The 21685-nt window shown below is 37.8% G+C and overlaps 1 protein-coding gene across 2 annotated transcripts; it reads left to right on the forward strand.

Moving 5' to 3' along the window:
* Positions 1-6159: 6159 nt before the first annotated feature.
* On the forward strand, positions 6160-20850 carry CCNI (cyclin I). 2 transcript variants are annotated; one of them, XM_005857442.2, is made up of 6 exons: positions 6192-6344; positions 9377-9505; positions 12287-12361; positions 12506-12646; positions 13264-13494; positions 19274-20850. In XM_005857442.2, exons 1-6 carry the CDS (start codon positions 6231-6233, stop codon positions 19715-19717), a joined length of 1134 nt encoding a protein of 377 aa, XP_005857504.1. In that variant the 5' UTR covers positions 6192-6230; the 3' UTR covers positions 19718-20850. The 2 variants fall into 2 exon arrangements, with proteins under 2 accessions (XP_014400318.1, XP_005857504.1); XM_014544832.1 differs by lacking the exon at positions 12506-12646 and having other exon boundaries at positions 6160-6344.
* The last annotated feature ends 835 nt before the right edge of the window (positions 20851-21685 follow it).

Below are 21685 nucleotides of genomic sequence, written 5' to 3' on the forward strand. Positions count from 1 at the left end.
TGCGCCTCCGCGGGGACCTTCCGGACGCTCCCTCCCCGCTTCCACGCAAGAACAACTCGGCACCTGCCCAGTTGGCCAACAGCTCTGCTCTGTTCCCCTTTGGGCCCCTTCTTTTTTTTTTGGTCACCGAGTAACTTTTTCTGTAAGGACTGCAGATGGCCAGCCCGGTCGCGCATTTTCCAGGCTCCGCGCGCCCGCATTCCTACACAAAGACGGGGACTCCCACTCCCACCCTTAGACCTCGGCGCCTACATTGCCAAGGGTTTCCATGGCCGAGCGGGGCGCTTGCCAAGCGAGCGGGGTGGACCGCCGGTGCTGCCGGGACACGAAGAAGGGGAACAGGAACGTTACCCAGGGTGTGGGTGGGGGAACTTGAAGAGGAGGTGAGATTTGAGTTGCACCCTGAAGGGCAGATAAAAAATAGCGAAATTTTGAAAAAAAGGGAAGAAGAGCCACTGCCGAGCTCTAGGTTCTATAGCTCATCACCCTGGAAGGAGTTGAGAATTGGGTAGCAAAACAGTGAGAAGTGTCTCGGGAGGCAGGATGGACTCCGATGGAAAACCTCGGAATGCTCAGCTCAACCGTTTAGCCTTGGTCCTGTCATTGAGGAGCCACGCAGCATTTCAGCAGCAGCGAGGTTGCGATCCGATGTTAATAACAGTAACACTTGTTGAGGCTTAACTGTCATTACCGTTCTGAGTGGTTTGCTGCTCATTGAATCCTGAAGGACTCTTGGGGGCAGGTTTCATTGAGGAGCCTCCTTCACAGATGAGGGACACTGAGGCTTCCCCAAATGAAGTCACTTCTTCCGTAGATGACACCGCGAGAACCCGGTGGCCAGAGTTTAAACCCGAGCCATCTGGTCGTCTCTGCTCTGAAAATGAGTCTGTCGAAAAGATTAACAGTAGTGTTACCTGTTTCTAGCTTTGCAGGTCATTTGTGGCGGCCCAGCAGAAGGGAATGGATACATAGCGTAAGAAAGAACGGGCAGGATTTAGATCCGCTAACCTGGGACCAGCCAGATGAGTGAGTCTGAGTTTCTGGACCAGGAAAACCTTAATACTCACGAAGAGCAGTCTGGTAGAATTAGGGTGCTGGGAAGGCGCGGTAAAGGTGATTTGCATTATAGATGATTGAGTTTATGTGGCGGTGTGACATCCCAGTGGGCTAGAATGGAACGCTAAAACATTTTTTGGTCAAGATTAGAAGCGCACAGGGTGTGTACATGGTTTATTCTGATTGTATAAGACTTTAAAAATGAAAAGTGTTCACATGTCTTTGCATGTTTCTTCATCTTTAAAATGAACTTAATGATACTACCAACTTCATAAGGTTTGTGAGGATTAAATCAGTTAATATGACATAGTACTTTGAATAATACCTGGCCAAGTAGCACTCACTGTTTTTGTTTTTGTTGTTAATCCTCACCCGAGGATATTATTTTCCATTGATTTTGAGAGAGAGTGGAAGGGAGAGGAGACAGAGAAAGAGAAACATCTATGTGAGAGAGACACATCAATTGGTTGCCCAGAGGTACATCATCCAGTGCCTGTGCCCTTGACCTGGATCAAACCCTCACCCCTTTCAGTCTGTGGGCTTATAACCACAGCACCGGCTAGGGCGCCCTCACTGTTTTTACTTGTTAATTACTTAACAAGTGTAAATTGAAAGAACTGTGGAAAAGCATGGAGATTGGGAAAGAGAGCAGCCTGTTTTGGAATTACAGGTAATGTAGTTCATTATTAAGTTAAGGGCATAAAGTCAAGGCGGTATATTAGAACATGAGGTTCTTGTATAAGTTACATTAATAAGTCCATCTAACTTAGAAGATGAACTTAAGATCCAGAAGTCAGCACCAGTACAGAATTATTAATAGGGTTGGTGTTATAATGACAGTAAATATAATTCCATCTTAAAGAAGTTGTTTATATTATATATCCATCACTGTGCAATAGTTTCAGATGAGCGGGAGCCCCCATATATAGATTTATAATTTAGTTTATGCTGTACAATAAGGATTTTATAAGCTGCACTTAGTAAGCTATTTGATAAACATGGAGAAAGAAGCAGAAATAGCAATTGAAAGAATGGGAGGAGAAATGTGAAAGAAACTATCATAAAGTTAGAAGTGTAATATGCCAACCAGAATATAGTCTTTTGTTTTTTAGTTCGAGACTTTTCTTTCTGAGCATTCAAAATTCTGGCTGTAACCAACAGTGTGCATATAACAAGATATAACGATAACTTTTATTACTTAAAACAATAGAATTATATTTTAAGTGTTTGTATTTTATTCCTTAGCAGGATTCATTATTCATCTAACTCAGCGGTTCTCAACCTGTGGGTCGCGACCCCTTTGGGGGTCAGACAACCCTTTCACAGGGGTCACCTAAGACCATCGGAAAACACATATATAATTACATATTGTTTTTGTGATTAATCACTATGCTTTAATTATGTTCAACTTGTAACAATGAAAATACATCCTGTATATCAGATATTTACATTACGATTCATAACAGTAGCAAAATTACAGTTATGAAGTAGCAACGAAAATAATTTTATGGTTGGGGGTCACCACAACATGAGGAACTGTATTAAAGGGTCGCGGCATTAGGAAGGTTGAGAACCACTGATCTAACTCAATCTGTTTTACTTATTAGAAAATAGGCTGCGTTCTGCCAGTAAAAGAAGTAAAACTCAAGCCAGTGCTTTCTCCATTGTATTTTATTATCTGTCTTACTAGAGACTTAAAAATGGAATGTAGGCCCTGGCCTCATGGCTCAGTTTGGAGCATCATCCCATACACCAGAGGTTTCGGGTTGGATTCCCAGTCAGGGATTGTGGGTTCAATCCCTGGTTGAGGCAACTGGTTGATGTTTCTTTCTCCCAAATCAATAAAAACATATCCTCGGGTGAGGATTAAGAGAAAAAAAGGAATGTAAATAATAGCCTGCTAATATAAGTTACTTACATAAGTTTGTCTTTTTTCTTTTTTTTCCTTTTCTACATTCTTTTAAGTAATTTCAAAAAGAAACGCTTTACCTGGATTCACTTATTAACATTTTACCTTGTTTGTTTTATCATTTGTCACCCCTCCCCCATGTATGTGTGTGTATGTTGCATACATGATGGCCCATTACTCCTAAATTTTAGTGTGTATTTCCTAAGAATAGGGATATTCTCTTACAGAATCACAGTAAAGTTATTTACTTTAGTAAATTTAACAATGCTACATTTACTTTTTTTAAAATCATCTTTTATTTTCAGTTACATTTGACATAGATCATTATATTTCAGGTATACACCCCAGTGACCAGACATTACATAACTTAACTAGAGGCTCAGTGTATGAAAATCATGCACTGGTGGGGGTGGGGGTGGGGGTGTGGGTGGAGTGTCCCCTCAGCCCGGCCTGTGCCCTCTCGTAGTCCGGGACCCCTCAGGTATTTCTTGCACTGGGCCTCTAGTCCTATATAATAAAGAGCTAATGTGCAAATGGTCATCATGCCCTCACGCCATAACAGCTCAGACACTCAACACTGGGGAGAGAGAAATGGGGCCTCACGGTCCCAGGTGCCAGCACCTGCTGCTGCGACCCAGGAGAGGGACAAGCTGCAGGCCTCACGGTCCCAGGTGCCAGCACCTGCTGCTGCGACCCAGGAGAGGGACAAGCTGCAGGCCTCACGGTCCCAGGTGCCAGCACCTGCTGCTGCGACCCAGGAGAGGGACAAGCCGCCCACCCTGTGATCCCGGGTGCCAATGCCTGTGGCTGAGGCCCGGGCGAAGCCACCCACCCACGGTCCCCTGCGGCTGTGGCCAGCCTGGGGCCTGGGTGCCTGCGACCTGCCAGAGGGAGGGAAGCCTGGGTCCCGGGTGTGGGGTGAGGCAGAGGCAGTTAGGGGCGATCAGGCCAGCAGGGGAGCAGTTAGGGGTGATCAGGCAGGCAGGCAAGCGGTTAGGAGCCAGCAGTCCCTAATTGCGAGAGGCAGTCAGACATCCTCCTAGGGGTCCAGGATTGGAGATGGTGCAGGCCGGGATGAGGGACCCCCCTTCCCCATGCATGAATTTTGTGCCGGGCCTCTAGTTGTTACATAAAAAGTTTGTAACTTTCCATGTGTTAATTCTAGACATTGAAATTAGAAAACAAACAAACCCTGAAGCATATACAGAATACATGTACATAGTTGAGGTGCTGAAATAGTTATATGAGGTTTAATAATGAAAACCAGCATTTCCCTGCTGCAGGGCTTCTCCCACTTTTCTCTAAAGGTTAATTGCTATTAGCTCTTACCTGTTTCTCTTGTTATTTAAGATCATATTTCCAAATAACTTGCCTTACTGCTAATTTTTGCATTTTATATTAGTATAAAGATGTAGCTCTCATTCTGTCTTTCAGCAACCCTTATCCTCCCAACATAGTTTTAATAATGTTTGTTAAAATCCTGTTTAGTGTTTTCATTATTATTGCTATGTTAATACTGTGGTATATAGTTACATTTACCTTCTTGCATAATCTTTTTATTTTTCTGAAGTTATCTTTCCAGTTGTTAGCTTTCATCAAATCTATTTAAGTTTTTTCATTAAGCAATTCTCAATTCAGTTATCTACACACAGTCATTTTAGACATTTCTCTTGGACTCTCAGTTGCCCTACACTGATTTAGACTGTGGCTCTTTAAACTTGCTGCTTGATTTAGAGTGCCAGTCACCTTACTATTGAGTTTTCTGATCAACACTGCCCAATAAAACTTACTGCATTGATACAAATGTTCCTTTTCTGTATTGTCCCGTGTAATATCTGCTAGTCACTTGGAGTTTTTGAGCAGTTGAAATGGGTCTAGTGCAGGGGTGCCAAACATGGCACGCCAGTAACTTTTGCTGGCACGTGAAACCCTCTCTTACAATCTTCCATTTACAATTTTTTCCTTAATATCGACTTTTTTTATTTTTCAGATAAATTCAGTGTAGGTGCATCTTAGATAAATAAATAATTTTACATAACAAGTTATCTTAAAGACCATAGACATGGATTGACGAGAGAGGGGAAGAGCAATTTCTATGCCTCTGCCTTAACTCTCCCTGCCTTCCTAGATCCGACCAGTGTTTTGGTTTCATCCACATACGCTTGTGAATCTTTGTTCTCAGTGATGAATTTTGTTAAGTCTCTTAATATGAGTAGCCTGATGGATGAAAGTAGTAGCTCCTGCATATCTCTGAAGGTCACAAAATATAAACCTGATGTAAAATCTCTGTCATCAGTGATGCAAAAGCAAAAGTCCCACTGATAATATCAAACGGAGTCATAAAGTTTTCTGTCGGACTATCAGTGTACATGTATACATTAAAAAATAAATGTATTTTTATCATCATATACTGTGTTTTTGTCGCTCAAATGAATTTTATTATTTCTTCAAGGTTCTTCACATACATACACCTTAAGAGATATCAAGTAGGCGTAACATGTTCTCAAAAAATTAGGGTTGGCACGCAGAAGAATTTTGAGTCAGAGATTTTGCTGGTTTTGGCACGCACTCACAAAAAGGTTTCCCACCCCTGGTCTAGTGTGACTGAGGAGTTATATTTTAACTTCAGTTCTAATTTAAATATTCACATATGAGGCTAGTGGACACTGTATTGGAAGCTCAATTCAAGATGGTTTCATAATGTCTTCTTTACTCTATGCTATTTGTATGTATTTTTGAACCATGAGAATTAATGAAAAACAAAAATTTTAAAATTAAAAAAAAAGATAGTTTCATACTCAAGTGATGGTTTCATACTGATTAAGTGGCAGTGGGTTGGATTTAATGTAGTTGATGTAACTTTTTTTTTAAGAGGAATATTTGGGACTACTACTTCTAAGAATTCCTAGTATAAAAAGCTCATGACTTAAAATTCTTTGTCACAGTTTGACACATTAATAATATAGTTTGATCAGAGTCCAGGGGTTCCGTCAATCATAAAGCCATGTTTTCTCTTTATAACTGAGTTTCCAATTTAAGGTGAGAATGCATTAGATAACTATTGTAAATTTTTAATATATATTTTAAAGAGCTATAAAATCCTGTACTGCCTCATAATATTCTTATTTTGTTTTATGAATTGCTTAATAAGAACCAGCATATTTATACATTGCTTATACTTATTCTATAATTACATAAAGAGTATTGTCTTTTATTTTATAGGTAGCTACATCAAGCTGGGAACCAGGCAGAACCAAAGGATATCATGAAGTTTCCAGGGCCTTTGGAAAACCAGAGATTGTCTTTCCTTTTGGAAAAGGCAATCTCTAGGGAAGCTCAGATGTGGAAGGTAAATGTGCCGAAAATGCCTACAAACCAGGTAATGATATTTCTCTTTACTCTAGATAGATTACTTTTATTAGAAATAAGTGTACTGCTGTCCTACATAGTGTCTTGACATGCATTGGAGAAATATGTACCATTAAAGGAAATGCTCTATTCTTTATTTTAGAAATATCTCCTTGTTTTATTCTGAAACAAGAACGAACTGTTTTTGTTTGCTTGTTTTATTTTTATTCGAATTACAGCTTTAGGAAGATAGGTATGTCTGTTTTCTTTCCTCATAGTCAATACCTACAGTAGTAAGCTGCCTTTATTTCTACATATATAGCTAGCCATGGAAGCTGAGTATATATCATTGTCTTTAGGGAACAAAAAAAATTGCACTATATTTCTTGAATATTTATAAAGAGTTTGAGTAAGCTACTAAGGTAATACAATGTTGGAAGCTTCTAGGGAGATAGCCAGTTGAGCTCTCAATTACTGTTGGTTATATACCCTTTTTTTAAAAAAAGCACAAGTTCAGTATAAGTCAACATGACATTGCTGCCAAAACAAAACAAAATTTAGGGTTAGATTAATGAAATAACCAATCTACTAGTAAGACAAAGTGAGGTAATAGTTTTACTTTATTGCTCATTAATGACAACAACTGAAATGTCTCAATTTAAGAAACACACTAAAAAGAATATATCTAGAAAAAGAAAAACTAGAATGGTAAAAGGGAAATCGTGTCAAACATAAAACGGTTAAAAAGCAAGGAATGTTTAATCAGGAAAAGAGATGACTTTATGGGTGTAACACCCGTCATTAACTAAAGGGCTATTGTTTAAGATCTGGCTCTATTCTATATTACTCCAGTGGCTAGAACTAGAACCAATCCAAGTGACCACTAGAAAGAAGCAGTTTAAGATTTAATTTAAGACAATATTGTGAATATAGTGAAGAAAAACTTTCCAATAATTTATGTAGCTTTTCCACAGTGGAATGAACAAATATCCAAAGCAGAGGATCACTTATCGGAGATGTTAGAACTTTTAAGTTTTGTGGTTAGACTGAATTATATTAATAAACTGAATGCATATTAATAAAACTATGAAGCTTTAAAAAATACAAATTTCCACAGTTGCCACTGCAAGCCCAGTGGGTGTGGGTGGGGCCTGGAAGCACTGTAAGGAGCCTCCTAAATGATTCTGATTTGCCTGGTAGCCCAGTGGTTTGAGATCTTGTATTTGAAAACCACATGATTAGATGGCCTTTAAGATTCCTTAAGAGTTCCAAAATAATGGTAACCGTCTTTATATAAACAACTTGAAGCTGTTTTATGTTTGTATATGAAAAGCATTTGAAAAAACAAATTGGAAATATCTAAAAGTGCATGTCGCCCTAACCGGTTTGGCTCAGTGGATAGAGCATCGGCCTGCGGACTGAGGGGTCCCAGGTTCAATTCCGGTCAAGGGCATGTAACTTGGTTGCGGGCACATCCCCAGTAGGGGGTGTGCAGGAGGCAGCTGATGTATGTTTCTCATCAATGTTTCTAACTCTCTATCCCTCTTCTCTGTAAATCAATACTCTCTATTTAAAAAATAAAAGTGTATGTCACTTTGACCAATCTTTAATCCCCTCAAAAGTCATGTGACAAAATAATATATCTAAAAGTGCTATTATTATATAAAAGAATGTCTCTAACCTGGATGAATTATAAAGAAATGATCATCAGTGTTCATTTAATGAATGTTTACTGTGAGCCTGTTATATGCCAGTGAACAAAAATGATATAAACTTACCCCAAGAGAACTCAACTAAATCACCAAGAAACTATAATGCTGTCTCATAAGGAAAGTAGAGTGCTATGGGAGCACATAGAAAGGGAGTAAAAAGTCTATAACCCCCCCAAAAAAGTCTATAACATTCTGTGTAACCACTATCCTAACCTGAGGGTTAGGGGATGCAAATTAAGAGAATTGTGAGAGATCCTTGAAGTAGGATTTAGGTGGGGGAAGAGTAAGGTAGAAGGAGGAAATTGGAGAAAAGCAAAAGGTTGGATTAAACCTTTACTTGTTTAGAATAGTCACTGAAAATACTCTTCTACTAATCTCAGAGTCATTTCTGTACTTGGTTGTGTTTACCTGGCAGAAGTAGTACTCATATGGATGTTTTATTTATTATTAGTAGATTAAGTGTTGCCAGGTTTGTTTTGTTTTATTTTTATGGTGCTTTCAAAACTTAAGAGTAAAGGCATCTAGACCATTACTGCTTTAAAGTGTGTATCTTCTAAAAATTAAGCCTATACTCAGCAGTTAAAAAATAAGATATAGGAGGTTTGAAACAATATGTTTTGTGTTTGTGTAATCTCTCCAGTGGTAAATTAGTTCAGGTGACTTTTCTTCTTTCGTATTTTTTTATCATTTTAAAATGTAATTTGTCTGTTGTCCCTCATGTCTTTTATTTATTCCTGTTGACTTTAGCTTTGTTTTTTTGTTTTTTTAATCCTCACCCGAGGATATGTTACAGAGGGGGTGGGGGTGGGGGGGGGAGATAGTGAGTTGCCTCACAATTGATCTACTGAATGATGTTCCAACCAGCTGAGCCACCTGCCAGGGCTAGCTTTGTTTTTAATGGGCTATCATTTTGTTATTGTAATCTATTTATATTTTCTAAGATAATTTAATGCCTATTTGTTGTCTTAGAAATTCACTATATTATTCTCAAGAATTGGAAAAACTTAATTTCAAAATTAATAAGTGTTACCTAAACTAAAAATGTTATATTACCTGAAAACCTCAATTTAATTATCAATAGATGGTGAGATGACATAGTGAATATTTTATTTAATAAAGAATGAGAATATTAGATATTGATGTTAAATGCTATAACTAATATATAAACTTTTATCTTCATTTATCTTATTTGCTAGATTTTGAATAAAATTAAAAAGATTTTTAATATATAAACACTATTCCATAGCACTGGCTAACCTTTTATAAGAGAGAATTCTAAACATATTCTTGATGATAACTTGAAACTTTACTTGTTTTATTTTAATTTTATGTTTTAATTGTTCCCTTATAGAATGTTTCTCCATCCCAGAGAGATGAAGTGATTCAGTGGCTGGCCAAACTCAAGTACCAATTCAACCTTTACCCAGAAACATTTGCTCTGGCTAGCAGTCTTTTGGACAGGTTTTTAGCTACTGTAAAGGTAATTAAATATTTTAGAATACACTTAAACACAGCCTCTTGTTTGAGGCTTTATATGCTAAACTGGGGGTATTAGTAAACATTCTATAAGATGGAAAGGAATAGGAAAACCTTCGTGGATGTGATATGTGTACCTGTAAGAAGACATGATGTCTTTTATTGCTTTAAATTTTCAGGAATGTTTCTAATTGTGTAATTTTTTTGCTACAAGTATTCCTAACTTATGCTTAACCTATGAAATTTTTGATCTCCTGATTTTAATGCAAACCATATAGCATTGGCAGAATGTTTAGTCATCTTTTAACATATTGGTGTACTAATGTGGACAGTGAATCATACTAGAAAAGTATAAGCCTATTGCACATTTTTCTCTGTCACTTCTTGTTTATTGAATATTGTCTGGTTTTCTGAACAATATATACTTTCTAGAGGCATACATTTGGAGCATAACAAGATGAACTGAACTGTCATAAAATAACTTGTATTTTTGTTGAATGGCAAATAATATGAATACGTTTTATATTGACCCTTTTGGTATATCTTTGGTTATATTATGCAGAATCAGTCATAGTGAGCCCTCAACAGATTCAAAGCAGAAAGTTAGCATTTATTTAATGGCATGGCATAAAAAAATTTAAAAAGCATTCAGTTGTTATTTGTATGCCTAGGATTATATAAGCTGGGGGAAACTATGAATTCAGTACTGAGGGTTCTATACTCTTTTTTATTAGGTATGCAACATAGAAGCCATTTGGATGGCTATTCAGTTACCTTTTTATGTTTCAAACTAATACTCTTAAGAGACTTTAAAAAACCTTAATTACAGTGATACTAATTGCCTAAAATCTGGGTTATCTGAGATGCCTACTTTTATCTCAGTATCAAGTCCCCCACCCCTCCATCCTGGTTCCCTATAACAACTAACCTCCCTTTCACAGAGAAAGATGCTTTTAAGGTCAGTGTCCTTTCTTGGGTCATATATTCTTCAAAAATTATTAATGAACTTATTGTAGCTTTTATTATAGAAAAGACTATTACTGACCTTATTAAATGTTTTAAACTGATTTAGGCAAATTTCTAAAACAGAATTTTGCCAAGTATAATCTGATTTTTTCATATTTCTTATTTAATGGGTCCTGTCATGTTGTTAGCATCAGATATAGTACTGTTATTTAGATGGTTAGTCTATATTGAAACAATCTAAAATGTATTCATAGTTTAAATAAAGGCACTTAAACTTTAAATAAAATTTAAATAAAAGGGCTACAGCAAAGAATGGAGCCTTAATCCTAGCTGTGCAGAATAAAGTGCTATGAAGCTCTTTAAAAGTATGTTTAAAAGAATCTCTAGTAAGTGAGATCTGTATGTTTGTATGTGAAGAATACATCCCGATGTACATCCAGGACTGAGAACTGTTAGTTGAAAAATAAAATCACACGTTTGCTGCTGGGATTCTTTTTATTACTAAATTTATTTTTGGTGCCCTTGATTTAGGGGTTGCATTGCCTACTTGAAGTTAGTAACTGTTGGGATCTTTGTAATGAACTCCGATTACCTCATAGATGTGGGTTTGATATGTTGTACACATGGGGAAATAAGGGAACCTGGAAAACTATCTTAGCAACAAGATCTGGCTCACTTCCTAGACTACTTGTTGGTGTCTCTAACCTCTGAGATTGTTTTCTCATCTATAAAAAGATGTAATAGACATGACAATATTTATGGAAGTACTTTCTGAACTGTATTAACTGATTAGTATTAGTGATTATTTTAAAATAGTGATAGTATTGAACCAGCTTTTATTATCTCATACAGGCAGAGGATTCTAAGATTCCTAGACAGTATGCCACTTGTACTGAGGCGCAATGGTTATTGGCATGTTTGTTAAAAAGTTAATCAGGGTTGTACTATGGTCATCAGAAGGCTTCCCCAGTTTCACAGAAATGAATGTAATATTTAAGTATAAAATACACGGTGACACAGGCTTTCTTTGTGTTGTATAACTTACCTCTGTCATACAATATAATTAGGACTAAATTGTTTTGGTTATTTAAAACTAGATTCTGATGCTGGATTGGCAAACCCTTATTCTACCAGTAAGGTAGAAAGTGGACCAACTTTATTGTAGATATGGGAAACAGGCAAATTCCAGCCCTACTATGGGTGTCAAACCTAAGAACTTTTTTTAACCCACTGATTGATTCTGTATATATTTAGGATCCTTTCATTCTTATGGAACTTGAATATATAATTTTGTGTGTGTGCACGTTAATAATTAGAACATTTCTACTTGTCTGCTATCATCCTATAATTTTTTTAAAGCATTTGAAATTTATTAATAGCTTTCTTTTTATATTTTCTTCTGTTTAATTCTCCTAACACCTTGTATGTTAATTTTACTGATAGGATAGGTAAAGAGAATAAAACTAGCTTAAAAATACACATACACGAATATTTTTATTTTGGAGAATTTTATTTATTAAATTAAAAATTGTCTTCTAAAATCAAGCTCTTCTCTGCTGGATAGAATTGAACTTAGGCTAACTAACATTGGTTGAACTTTCAGCAATGGAATGACGTTGGTATTTCCATAGAATATCAAATGGCTAGGGTTGTGAAGTTAAAAATTAACTGATCTTAGAAAGCAATGGGTGGGAATCAAATGAATTGCTTTCCATCGAATATATGCATACTTGTCTTACCTGCATATCTAGTTTTTTAAAATAAACTCTTAACTTTTGAAAAATCACTGAAGTTGCTTTTTTGCTCTTTATAATTTTAGGCCCATCCAAAATATTTGAATTGTATTGCAATCAGCTGTTTTTTCCTAGCTGCCAAGACTGTTGAGGAAGATGAGGTAAATGTTTTTCTTTAAAAATTAGTTATGTCTCTTTTTTGAATATTTCTCTCCATTTGTTCACCTGCTTTTTGTTTATTAAAACGAAAGTTGAAAATGAAACTTTTCTGTCCTCTCCTCCCTGTCCCTCTTTGGTTTGGATAGAGAATTCCAGTACTGAAGGTGTTGGCAAGAGACAGTTTCTGCGGATGTTCTTCATCTGAAATTCTGAGGATGGAGAGAATTATTTTGGATAAGTTGAATTGGGACCTTCACACAGCCACACCATTGGATTTTCTTCACATTGTAAATATACCTAAGTTTTTTAGTTTCTTATTTGAATACTAGAGGCCCAGTGCACGACATTTGTGCATTCAGGGCGGAGTGGGGGGCAGTCCCTCAGCCTGGTCTGCACCCTTTTGCAGTCCGAGAGCCCTCAGGGGATGTCTGACTGACGGCAGTCGGACATCCTTAGCGCTGCCACGGAGGTGGGCCGCTATGCTCGCCAGCTGTGAGCCCGGCTTGTGGCTGAGCGGTGCTCCCCCTTTGGGAGTGCACTGACCACCAGGGGCAACTCCTGCGTTGAGCATCTGCATGTCAGTGCATGTCATAGCAACCGGTCGTTCCTCTGTTCAGTCCATTTGCATACTACCTTTTTATTATATAAAATATAATCCTATTTTAGTAACTAGAAAAGTAGATTGCCTGATCATTTGTTTTGTTCTGAATTTTAGGAAAAGGGAACTTACTGCAAATAGCTAAGGAAAAATTAGAAATTAGGTGTATGTCAAATCACTGAAGCTAACATCAAAATTGAAAATTGAGTAACACTAAAAGTTTCATTAATTTCTATACATAATTTACCTAGACATTTAAGTAAAACTAGAATGATGATCTTGTGATTTTTTTTTTTTCCCCACCAGTTCCATGCCATTGCAGTATCAACTAGGCCTCAGTTACTTTTCAGTTTGCCTAAACTGAGCCCATCTCAACATTTGGCAATCCTAACCAAGCAACTACTTCACTGTATGGCCTGCAACCAATTTCTGCAATTCAAAGGATCCATGCTTGCTCTGGCCATGGTTAGTTTGGAAATGGAGAAACTCATTCCTGATTGGCTTCCCCTTACAATTGAACTGCTTCAAAAAGCACAGGTAGGTGTCAGTCTAATTAAATAGTGTTCATTTCAAGTATATCTCTTACTTGGATAAGTAGGGTTACCAGATGGTTATAACACTAAGAGACATTTCTAATCTTATAATGGCAAACCATTTTTAAGAGTAGATAAAGGTAAAGTAATTTACACTTTCAATTTATGGGCTAGTCTTTTTTATTCCTGTAAAACTTATGTAGTATTTTCTTGATTCTTTTAAACTTTAAACCCTTCTTCTAGATTACTTAAAACTTTAAGAATCTTGAAAAAGTTAATATGATTTTCAATTATATATTTTCCTTTAGTTTTGTATGAAAAATCTTTCTAGCTGCATTTGTAGGTTTCATTATAGTACTTTACTCATTTTATAAAAGATGCATCAAAAACATAAATTGTAAGAAGTCGTTTTTTTTAGACAAGCACATAATTTAGTGATGGATTTGTACCAGAGTGTTTGGAAGGGTGAAGCTCTCTTTCTGAAAGAGGTTTAGTCCTGGTAGTTCCTGTTGTTGCCTGAGATTAGTCCATCACTTGTATTTGCAAATTGGTATAAAATGTTATGGGTCATTTAAATTTTTATCGGCCTCTATATAAAATGTAACGGTTTAGTGGGAAAATTCTCATTCCAGTGGAAAGTTAGTAATGGTGCTATATGTTACTAATTACTTCAAGAGAATTCTTATTAGTTCTACTCATGTGACCAAGTAGAACTTACAAATTTAGATCTGTAAACCTACTCCTGTCAACTGAATCCGTAAAAGAGTTAGGAACTTACTTTCCCTTTATATGTCCCTGTTCTCATTTGGCAGTAGTTACTCTGATTTGTTTTATTGGATTTTATTTATTTTATTTATTTAAATTCTGAGCTTAAAAACATTTTTAATATAGAAACTAATTTTAGTAAAGAGGCTACAGTTATAGTAATAAAATTTATAAGAGAATATTATAAAAGAAAAATGAGAATAATACTTGAGTTTGATGTTTTGTGTAAATTAGTTATAACTAATGATGTTATAGATGTGAGCTGTAGAAGTCAGCAGACATACAAGAAGTGCCTTAGGGCTACCTCTTAGCTTTGAGAATTTCAGGCCCTAGTTTGTCAGCAGAGAAAGACATTATAAAAAGGGTAGTGATCAGAGCAACACATTAGCCAGAGCACCACCATTCTTCTATGTGTTTTGTTCCACTGTTTTTAGCATGGCTCAGCTTGTTCTTCATTTCTGGGACATGTGATGTTAGTGTAACAAGGGTGTTTCTTCTTTACAAGTGAGATATATTCTTTTAATAGCATATGTTAGATTGAAATAATTGAGAAGTGTTCATTTCTATTGAAATAAATGCTATAATGAAAGTAAATCCTAGGAGAAAGTTGCTATTTTGTGAGAAGTTTTAGAAACTATCATAAACCATCAATCATACCATATATATGAATAGTGTAGCACAGAAAATTTATTTTGCCTACCTAGAGTGTTGGAAAAATGAAATTGAATATTAATCATTACATTATATTACATTATGTTAGGCTGTGGCAGTAGGGAAGCGTCATTAATAGAAAACCACCTATATTATATTTTACTAGAGGCCTGGTGCATGAATTCATGCGCCAGTGGGGTCCCTTGGCCTGGCCTGCGTGGTCGGGCCCAAACCGGCTCTCCAACATACCCTGAGGGGTCCCAGATTGTGAGAGGGCGCAGGCCAGGCCGAGGGACCCCTTCGGTGCATGACTGGGTCTGGGGAGGGATGCAGGAGGTTGGCCAGTGGGGGAGGGTCCGCGAAAGGGCTCCAGGGTATGTCCGGCCCTTCTCGCTCAGTCCCGATTGGCCAGACCCCAGCAGCAAGCCAACCTACCTGTCTGAGCGTCTGCCCCCTGGTGCACCTCATAGGGACTGGTCAACTGTCTGCCCCCTGGTGGTCAGTGCATGTCATAGCAAGTGGTTGAGTGGCCTTAGCATATCATTAGCATATGATGCTTTGATTGAACGGACGACCGGACACTAAGCATATTGGGCTTCTATTATATAGGATTTTTTTTATTGGAACAAGTGACATCCTTCTAAATGCCACTTGATTTGGTCTCTGTGCCTATTCCCAAGCTAGCACACAGAAAATTTGCTATATGAAGTGTTACTGTCACAGAGAAAGGACAGACTTTGAAGCGTAGATAAAAAGAATGTAAACAGCATGTGTATTTCTGTAGCTTTGAGGGCTGTTCTCTACTGAAGAACACTGGAGAAGCTGCTGCTTCTCTCATAAGTCTGGTGCTGGAAGAAGGAAGTGTTCACTGAGTCTTGCTTCCCCCTTTACTGAAGGAGTATCATAAGCTTGGAATTGAAGGAATCTTCTTAGAAATAATTTCATTCAACTCCTTTATTTTATCCTGTAGTCCAGGGAACATGGGACTTTTTCAGAGACACACAGGACTCCTTAGTAGTAAAGTAGACAAAAACACGGTGCTGTTTCAATACCACACAAACTTTAAAGATTCTAGTCCAGTGGTTTTTAGAGTTTCTTTCAGAACTGGAACCCCTTCCCTCACCCCCAACAAAATCAGCACCTCCAACACACAATCCCAGAATACAAAATAGAAAAGTATCACTTGATATATGTGTTTAGGGCAGAGACCTGTTGGGTCCAGAGTCCTACTCAGTATGGCCTCTTTCCTTCTGTAAGCTGTTTGAACATAGTTTGAAAACCACTGTTCCATTCTTTTATATAATATAAATAGTTATAGTCCACAAACATTTATTGGGAACTCTATGATCTAGGCACTGGGAATACAGTGATTCTAAAAAGAAAGTCTGCCCCATGTAGTATTCAAGTTACAATTGGGGAGATAGTTAAAAACAAGGTCAGAAAACTTTTAGAGACTTTGGGACTTGATCTTAGCAGTTCTCTAAAACCATCTTGGATTGGTGGCCAACCCTTGTGGCCCAAACCTGATGGCTCCTGATTCTTCAAGATTCAGTTCTGTCTTTGCTAAGTTCGCCTGTGTTTAGGTGATCTTTGTGATTAGACCTGGGACAAAGCCATAGTAATATCAGATATTCCTTCTGGATTTCTGATTCTGGTATAGGAAATTCATATTGGTGAGATCATGCCAGAATTACGTCTGACATGTTTCCCTTTGCTCTGGGTTGAGAGGACTGCCAGTGGCCCATCACAGACATCTCATGCTATGCGGAGGCCACTGTCACTAGCTCTGCCTGTGTTCCTTCCATACTTAAAAGTACAGTGAGTGTTCCCTGGTTTGAAAGACAAGCTTCCTCTTGTCCCTCCTAGTTTCCCCACCCCTGTTAGCTCCTATGCTACCTGTTGGTCAACATTCTGAGATGCCTAAACCCTTTTCTCTTCATACCCTTTCTCTCATTACTCTAATTCTGTGGCTATCCTCAGTGTCCTCCTTTTCCTGACTGATTTGGTCCTCCTCGATAATCTTAGGATGTTAAAACTTACCCAAATTCAAAGTAGATGTTCCCTGCTGTGGTATAATATAAAAATTAAGAATAGTGAGTTAAAGAAGCAGATCCTCCTTACCAGGGCCTCCCAGTTCTTCTTGAAGGTGTCTAAGATCAGACTGTTTCAGTAGGATTTCTCAGAGCTTCATGCTGTGCAGTGAACCTGGATCCGTCTGAACCTATTACTTATGTCTTGCTGTTCTGTTCCCCCTTTCCAGCAGTAAACTATTTGGATGTCTACCCTGTAAACTTTGTGTTTAATCTCTAATATCTTTCTAGTTGTATCACTTTTACTAGTAAACAGCATATTTTTATTGATTTCAGAGAGAGAAAGAGAGAGAGAGAAACATCAATGTTGAGAGAGAATCATTGATCAGCTGCCTTCTGCATGTCCCTTACTGGGGATCAAGCCCTTAACCAGGGCATGTGCCCTTGACCGGGATCGAATTGGGACCCTTCAGTCCACAGGTCGACGCTCTATCCACTGAGCCAAACCAGCTAGGGCTAATAGTATAATTTTCTGCTAGTTCTCATCTCTATAACAACCCATTTACTTACTTTTTTTTCCACAGTGAAAGATTATAGTGACATAGTCTTCCTTTTACTTGAAATTCATCTCTTTTCCGAATTCTGCTGTGGTATTATGCCTAATGATCAAAGCAGTAGAATATTTATAGTACTTTTACTTTTCTAGGCCACTAAGTATCACTCATTTGCTAAAGCACAGTTTATTAAGCTAGGTACTTACTTTTTAGAAATCATTTTTACACTATAGTCTTTTTTCACTTTCCAATTTCTTTTATTTCTATCACCTCTTTTTTGTTGGCTTCTTGAAGTACTGGCTAGGGTACCAATCACCTTAAGGAACTTTGAAATCCCATCCCTTTTCTGTGTGCTTTGTTCCACTGTTTTCCTGGGTAACAAGTAATGAATATATTTAGAGATAAAAACAATCTGTGACCAAATGTGTTCTTGCGGAGTAGGTTATTTTTCTTTATTTTTCTGTGGTATTGCAAACAGTCATGCTTGTGTGCTACAGTTTATATAGATGTGAATAAAACTTGGTTAAGAAATATCCAAAAATGCTTATGAAATATATGACTGGAAAGTGATCCTTTGATAGTTAAATAGGCTTCCAGGAGGGTGGTGGTAATTAGCCAGACCTGGAAGGTAATAGGTAGGTAATATAATTTCAACAAGTAGAAACAGGATGAGTAAGAGTAAAGTAAGAAAGGGCAAGATTTGTACAGAATAGAGAGCAGGCCCATTTGGCAGGAATGGAGAGCACAAATTGGGGTATGTTAGGAAATAAGGCTGGATAAGAAGGCTGGGGTCAGATTGTGGAGACCTTATTAATAACAAGCTAAAGAAGTGAGCTTATTGCTGGTAGGCATTGGGGTACCACCAAAGAACTTTGAATAGGGAAGAAATATATGTTGCTAGAAGAAGATTATTTTGAGTACAGCTATAATTACAGAGAACAGAGGGCTGAGACTAATGACTCTTTACCAGAGGTAAGATTTTGAAGGCCTTCCAAAAGATCTTGGAATCTTGTAGTCTATAATAGAAAAGTTAAATGTTTAAATAGATCATGCTGATACAATGTGGTTGAGTTTGATGACAGGTTGATGTAGAAACAGATGATTCTGGAATTTGGGTGTGTAAAGGGCTGAGGGGAGTCGAGGGTGGCTTCAAGAAGGATTGATATTTGAACTGTCCTGAAGGGTAAGAAGGAATTAGTGTAACTCACAAATTAAACAAAAACAATTAGTGTAACTCCAAATTAAACAAAATCATTTCTTCCTAGTGTTGTCAAGCCTGTTATTTTTCTACAAAAATATGACTTGTCAAAAGTTGTCACTTACTGTCTAAAAAGCAAAATACTTAAATTATTCTCAAGGCCAGGAAGCCTTTCCTATTTCTTATTTAAATTTTTTCTTGCCTCTGGCTTCTTCTTTAAATTCTTAATTTTAATCACTGAAGAGATTAGAAGAGGCAGGGGAATGGACTGGACAAAAGCAGTTGTGGATATGTAGCAGTGAACACAAGAGAATCGATTTTACTTTCATGAAGATGTTCAGCATACAATTGCAAATACAGAATTCAAGTTTCAAAGATATTTATATTAAAAATACAGAATTTGGGCATAATTCCTAAGATGATAGGTAAGCTGGAGGAATAGATGGGTTTGAGGTAGAAGATACGGGGCGAGGAAAGGAAGCTGGGGTGCAGAGGGCACAGGATAGAAACGCAGCCAGCAAAGATGACGGAGCAGCCGATGTTAATTAAATTATCAACTTTTTTCCCTCCCCCCCCCCATCCCAGATGGATAGCTCCCAGTTGATCCACTGTCGGGAGCTTGTGGCACATCACCTTTCTACTCTGCAGTCTTCCTTGCCTCTAAATTCCGTTTATGTCTACCGTCCCCTCAAGCACACCCTGGTGACCTGTGACAAAGGAGTGTTCAGATTACATCCCTCCTCTGTCCCAGGCCCAGATTTCTCCAAGGACAACAGCAAACCAGAAGTGCCAGTCAGAGGTACAGCAGCCTTCTATCATCATCTCCCAGCTGCCAGTGTCTGCAAGCATGCCTCTGCCAAACGCAAAGTAGAGGAAATGGAAGTGGATGACTTCTATGATGGAATCAAACGGCTCTATAATGAAGATAATGCTTCAGAAAATGTGGGGTCTGTGTGTGGCACTGATTTGTCAAGGCAGGAGGGACATGCTTCCCCTTGTCCTCCTCTGCAGCCTGTGTCTGTCATGTAGCTTCAGGTGTTACCTTTAAGTGCAAGCTGAGGTCTACTACTCTGGGAGCAGGAACATGAAAGACCAGGGAAGGTATATACTGAGTCAGGCTGATTTGAAGTGAGCCAGAAAAGAAACAAAACCATTTATTAGTGTGGCTAATTATAATTCAACATTATTTAAGCACTTAAAGACCAAATAAAAGTATAAAATTCAAAAGATCCAACAATTTTCAGTAAAATATTTCTTTGTAGTATTTGTCAAATTCTGCCATTTACTCTGCTAAAACGTAATGTAGGTTCCCCATGTTAAAAATTCACATTCAGTGTTGTGTTTTTTTAAGTCCTAAAATTCATAGCTAGCAAACCCTGTCCCATGTCCTGACTTAATTTTCCTCTTGCTTTTGCTTGCTTTTTTATTGAATACTTAATGAATTTTATGCATGTTGATCTATAGCCTGACTTCCACTGATTAGGAAACCCTCAAAATTATTTTTTAGCAATTCAGTGAACAGATTATTTCAGATTGACAGCCATATTTAATCCATGATTCAAATTCAAATTAATCTGAAAAGGTACTTCAGAATTGCCCCAAATGAATCAGAGATGATAATAGAAAAAGGACTTACATTGCCACATTGATTTTTGTATTTGTCTCATTTCAGTTTCTAGGATTTGGAAAAAAAAATTATTTTTATTTTTGATGATCTTAAACTGAAACTTAAAAGTGTCATATAATTAGGATACTTTTAGATTTGCTAAAACATTTTTGACATTTGGATAAGAAATTTGTGATAAATATGTTGAGGTACTTATCAAAGAAACATGTAACAACTAAAATTTAGATTTTATTTTTTTGTAATTTATCAGCTCCTTTTCACTCTATAATCAGTAGGAGAGACTGTCGTGATGTTGGGGCAGCTCTATGATTGGGTCTGTGACATGTAATAACTGAATTTAGTTCCCTAGTTTTATGTTAAGCTATTAGGATTTTCTGGATAAAAGTTATTCTCTGCCTCCCCAGCCTACCTATATTTCTCTTAGTGACTCCTGTAATCTGAGCTCCCTGTGCAGTCTGAAGAAGGTATTGCAGCCAGAACCAGCCATGTACTGATGATGATAAAAGCCGCTGGTAGCAATAAACGTTGTCCTTAACCTTGTTGTAATCTTTTTTTTTTTTTTGCTTGTGAAGAAGTGCAAGTTCTTGATTGCTTAAGCACTGCTATTTAAACTGGAAAATGATAAAAGTCCTAAGAATGTGCTTCATAGAAAATAATACATGAAGGAAGGGATTTAAATATGAAGGATGCAGGTCATATATATACTAGAGGCCTGGTGCACAGATTCGTGCACCAGTGGGGTCCCTCGGCCTGGCCTGTGGGGATCGGGCCAAAACTGGCTCTTCAACATAGCCCAACTGGTTCCAGATTGTGAGAGGGCAGTTCTCAGGTGATGCACCCCGGAATCGGGCTCCTTCCTATCTGGTTCCGGGTGCGTCACCTCAGAACCATAACTGCCAAGTCACTGCAGCTTGGCAGCTCCTGCGTTGAGCGTCTTCCCCCTGGTGGTCATTGCATGCCATAGCTACTGGCCGGTCAGCCAGTCACTTAGGCTTTTATATATATATAGATATATAGATTTCAGAGAGGAAGAGAGAGACAGAAACATCAATGATGAGAATCATTGATTGGCTGCTTCCTGCATACCACCCACTGGGGACCGAGCCTGCAACCCCGGCATGTGCCCTGACCAGAATCAAACTGTGACCTCCTGGTTCATAGGTTGATGCTCAACCACTGAACCATACCACTGGGCAGGATGTAGGGTTTTGACACTTAATTTTTCTTTTATGTTATTTTCTCACTGGTGGACTGTGGACCTTCCAAACATTAAATTCTCATCTTAATGGAACTGTTTTCGAGAGCAGGCACAGATCCACTTCTAGATAATATGGCATTTTAACCTATTGATTTTGTTCCAGTTTAGCAGA

The sequence above is a fragment of the Myotis brandtii genome, unplaced genomic scaffold (genome assembly GCF_000412655.1).
Source record: "Myotis brandtii unplaced genomic scaffold, ASM41265v1 scaffold111, whole genome shotgun sequence".
Taxonomy (NCBI): domain Eukaryota; kingdom Metazoa; phylum Chordata; class Mammalia; order Chiroptera; family Vespertilionidae; genus Myotis; species Myotis brandtii.

Coding starts and splice junctions, on each gene's coding strand:
- CCNI (XM_005857442.2), top strand. CDS start 6,231: ATGAAGTTTCCAGGGCCTTTGGAAAACCAGAGATTGTCTTTCCTTTTG. Junction 9,506..12,286: donor GGTTTTTAGCTACTGTAAAG/GTAATTAAATAT, acceptor TTATAATTTTAG/GCCCATCCAAAATATTTGAA. Junction 12,647..13,263: donor CATTGGATTTTCTTCACATT/GTAAATATACCT, acceptor TTTCCCCACCAG/TTCCATGCCATTGCAGTATC.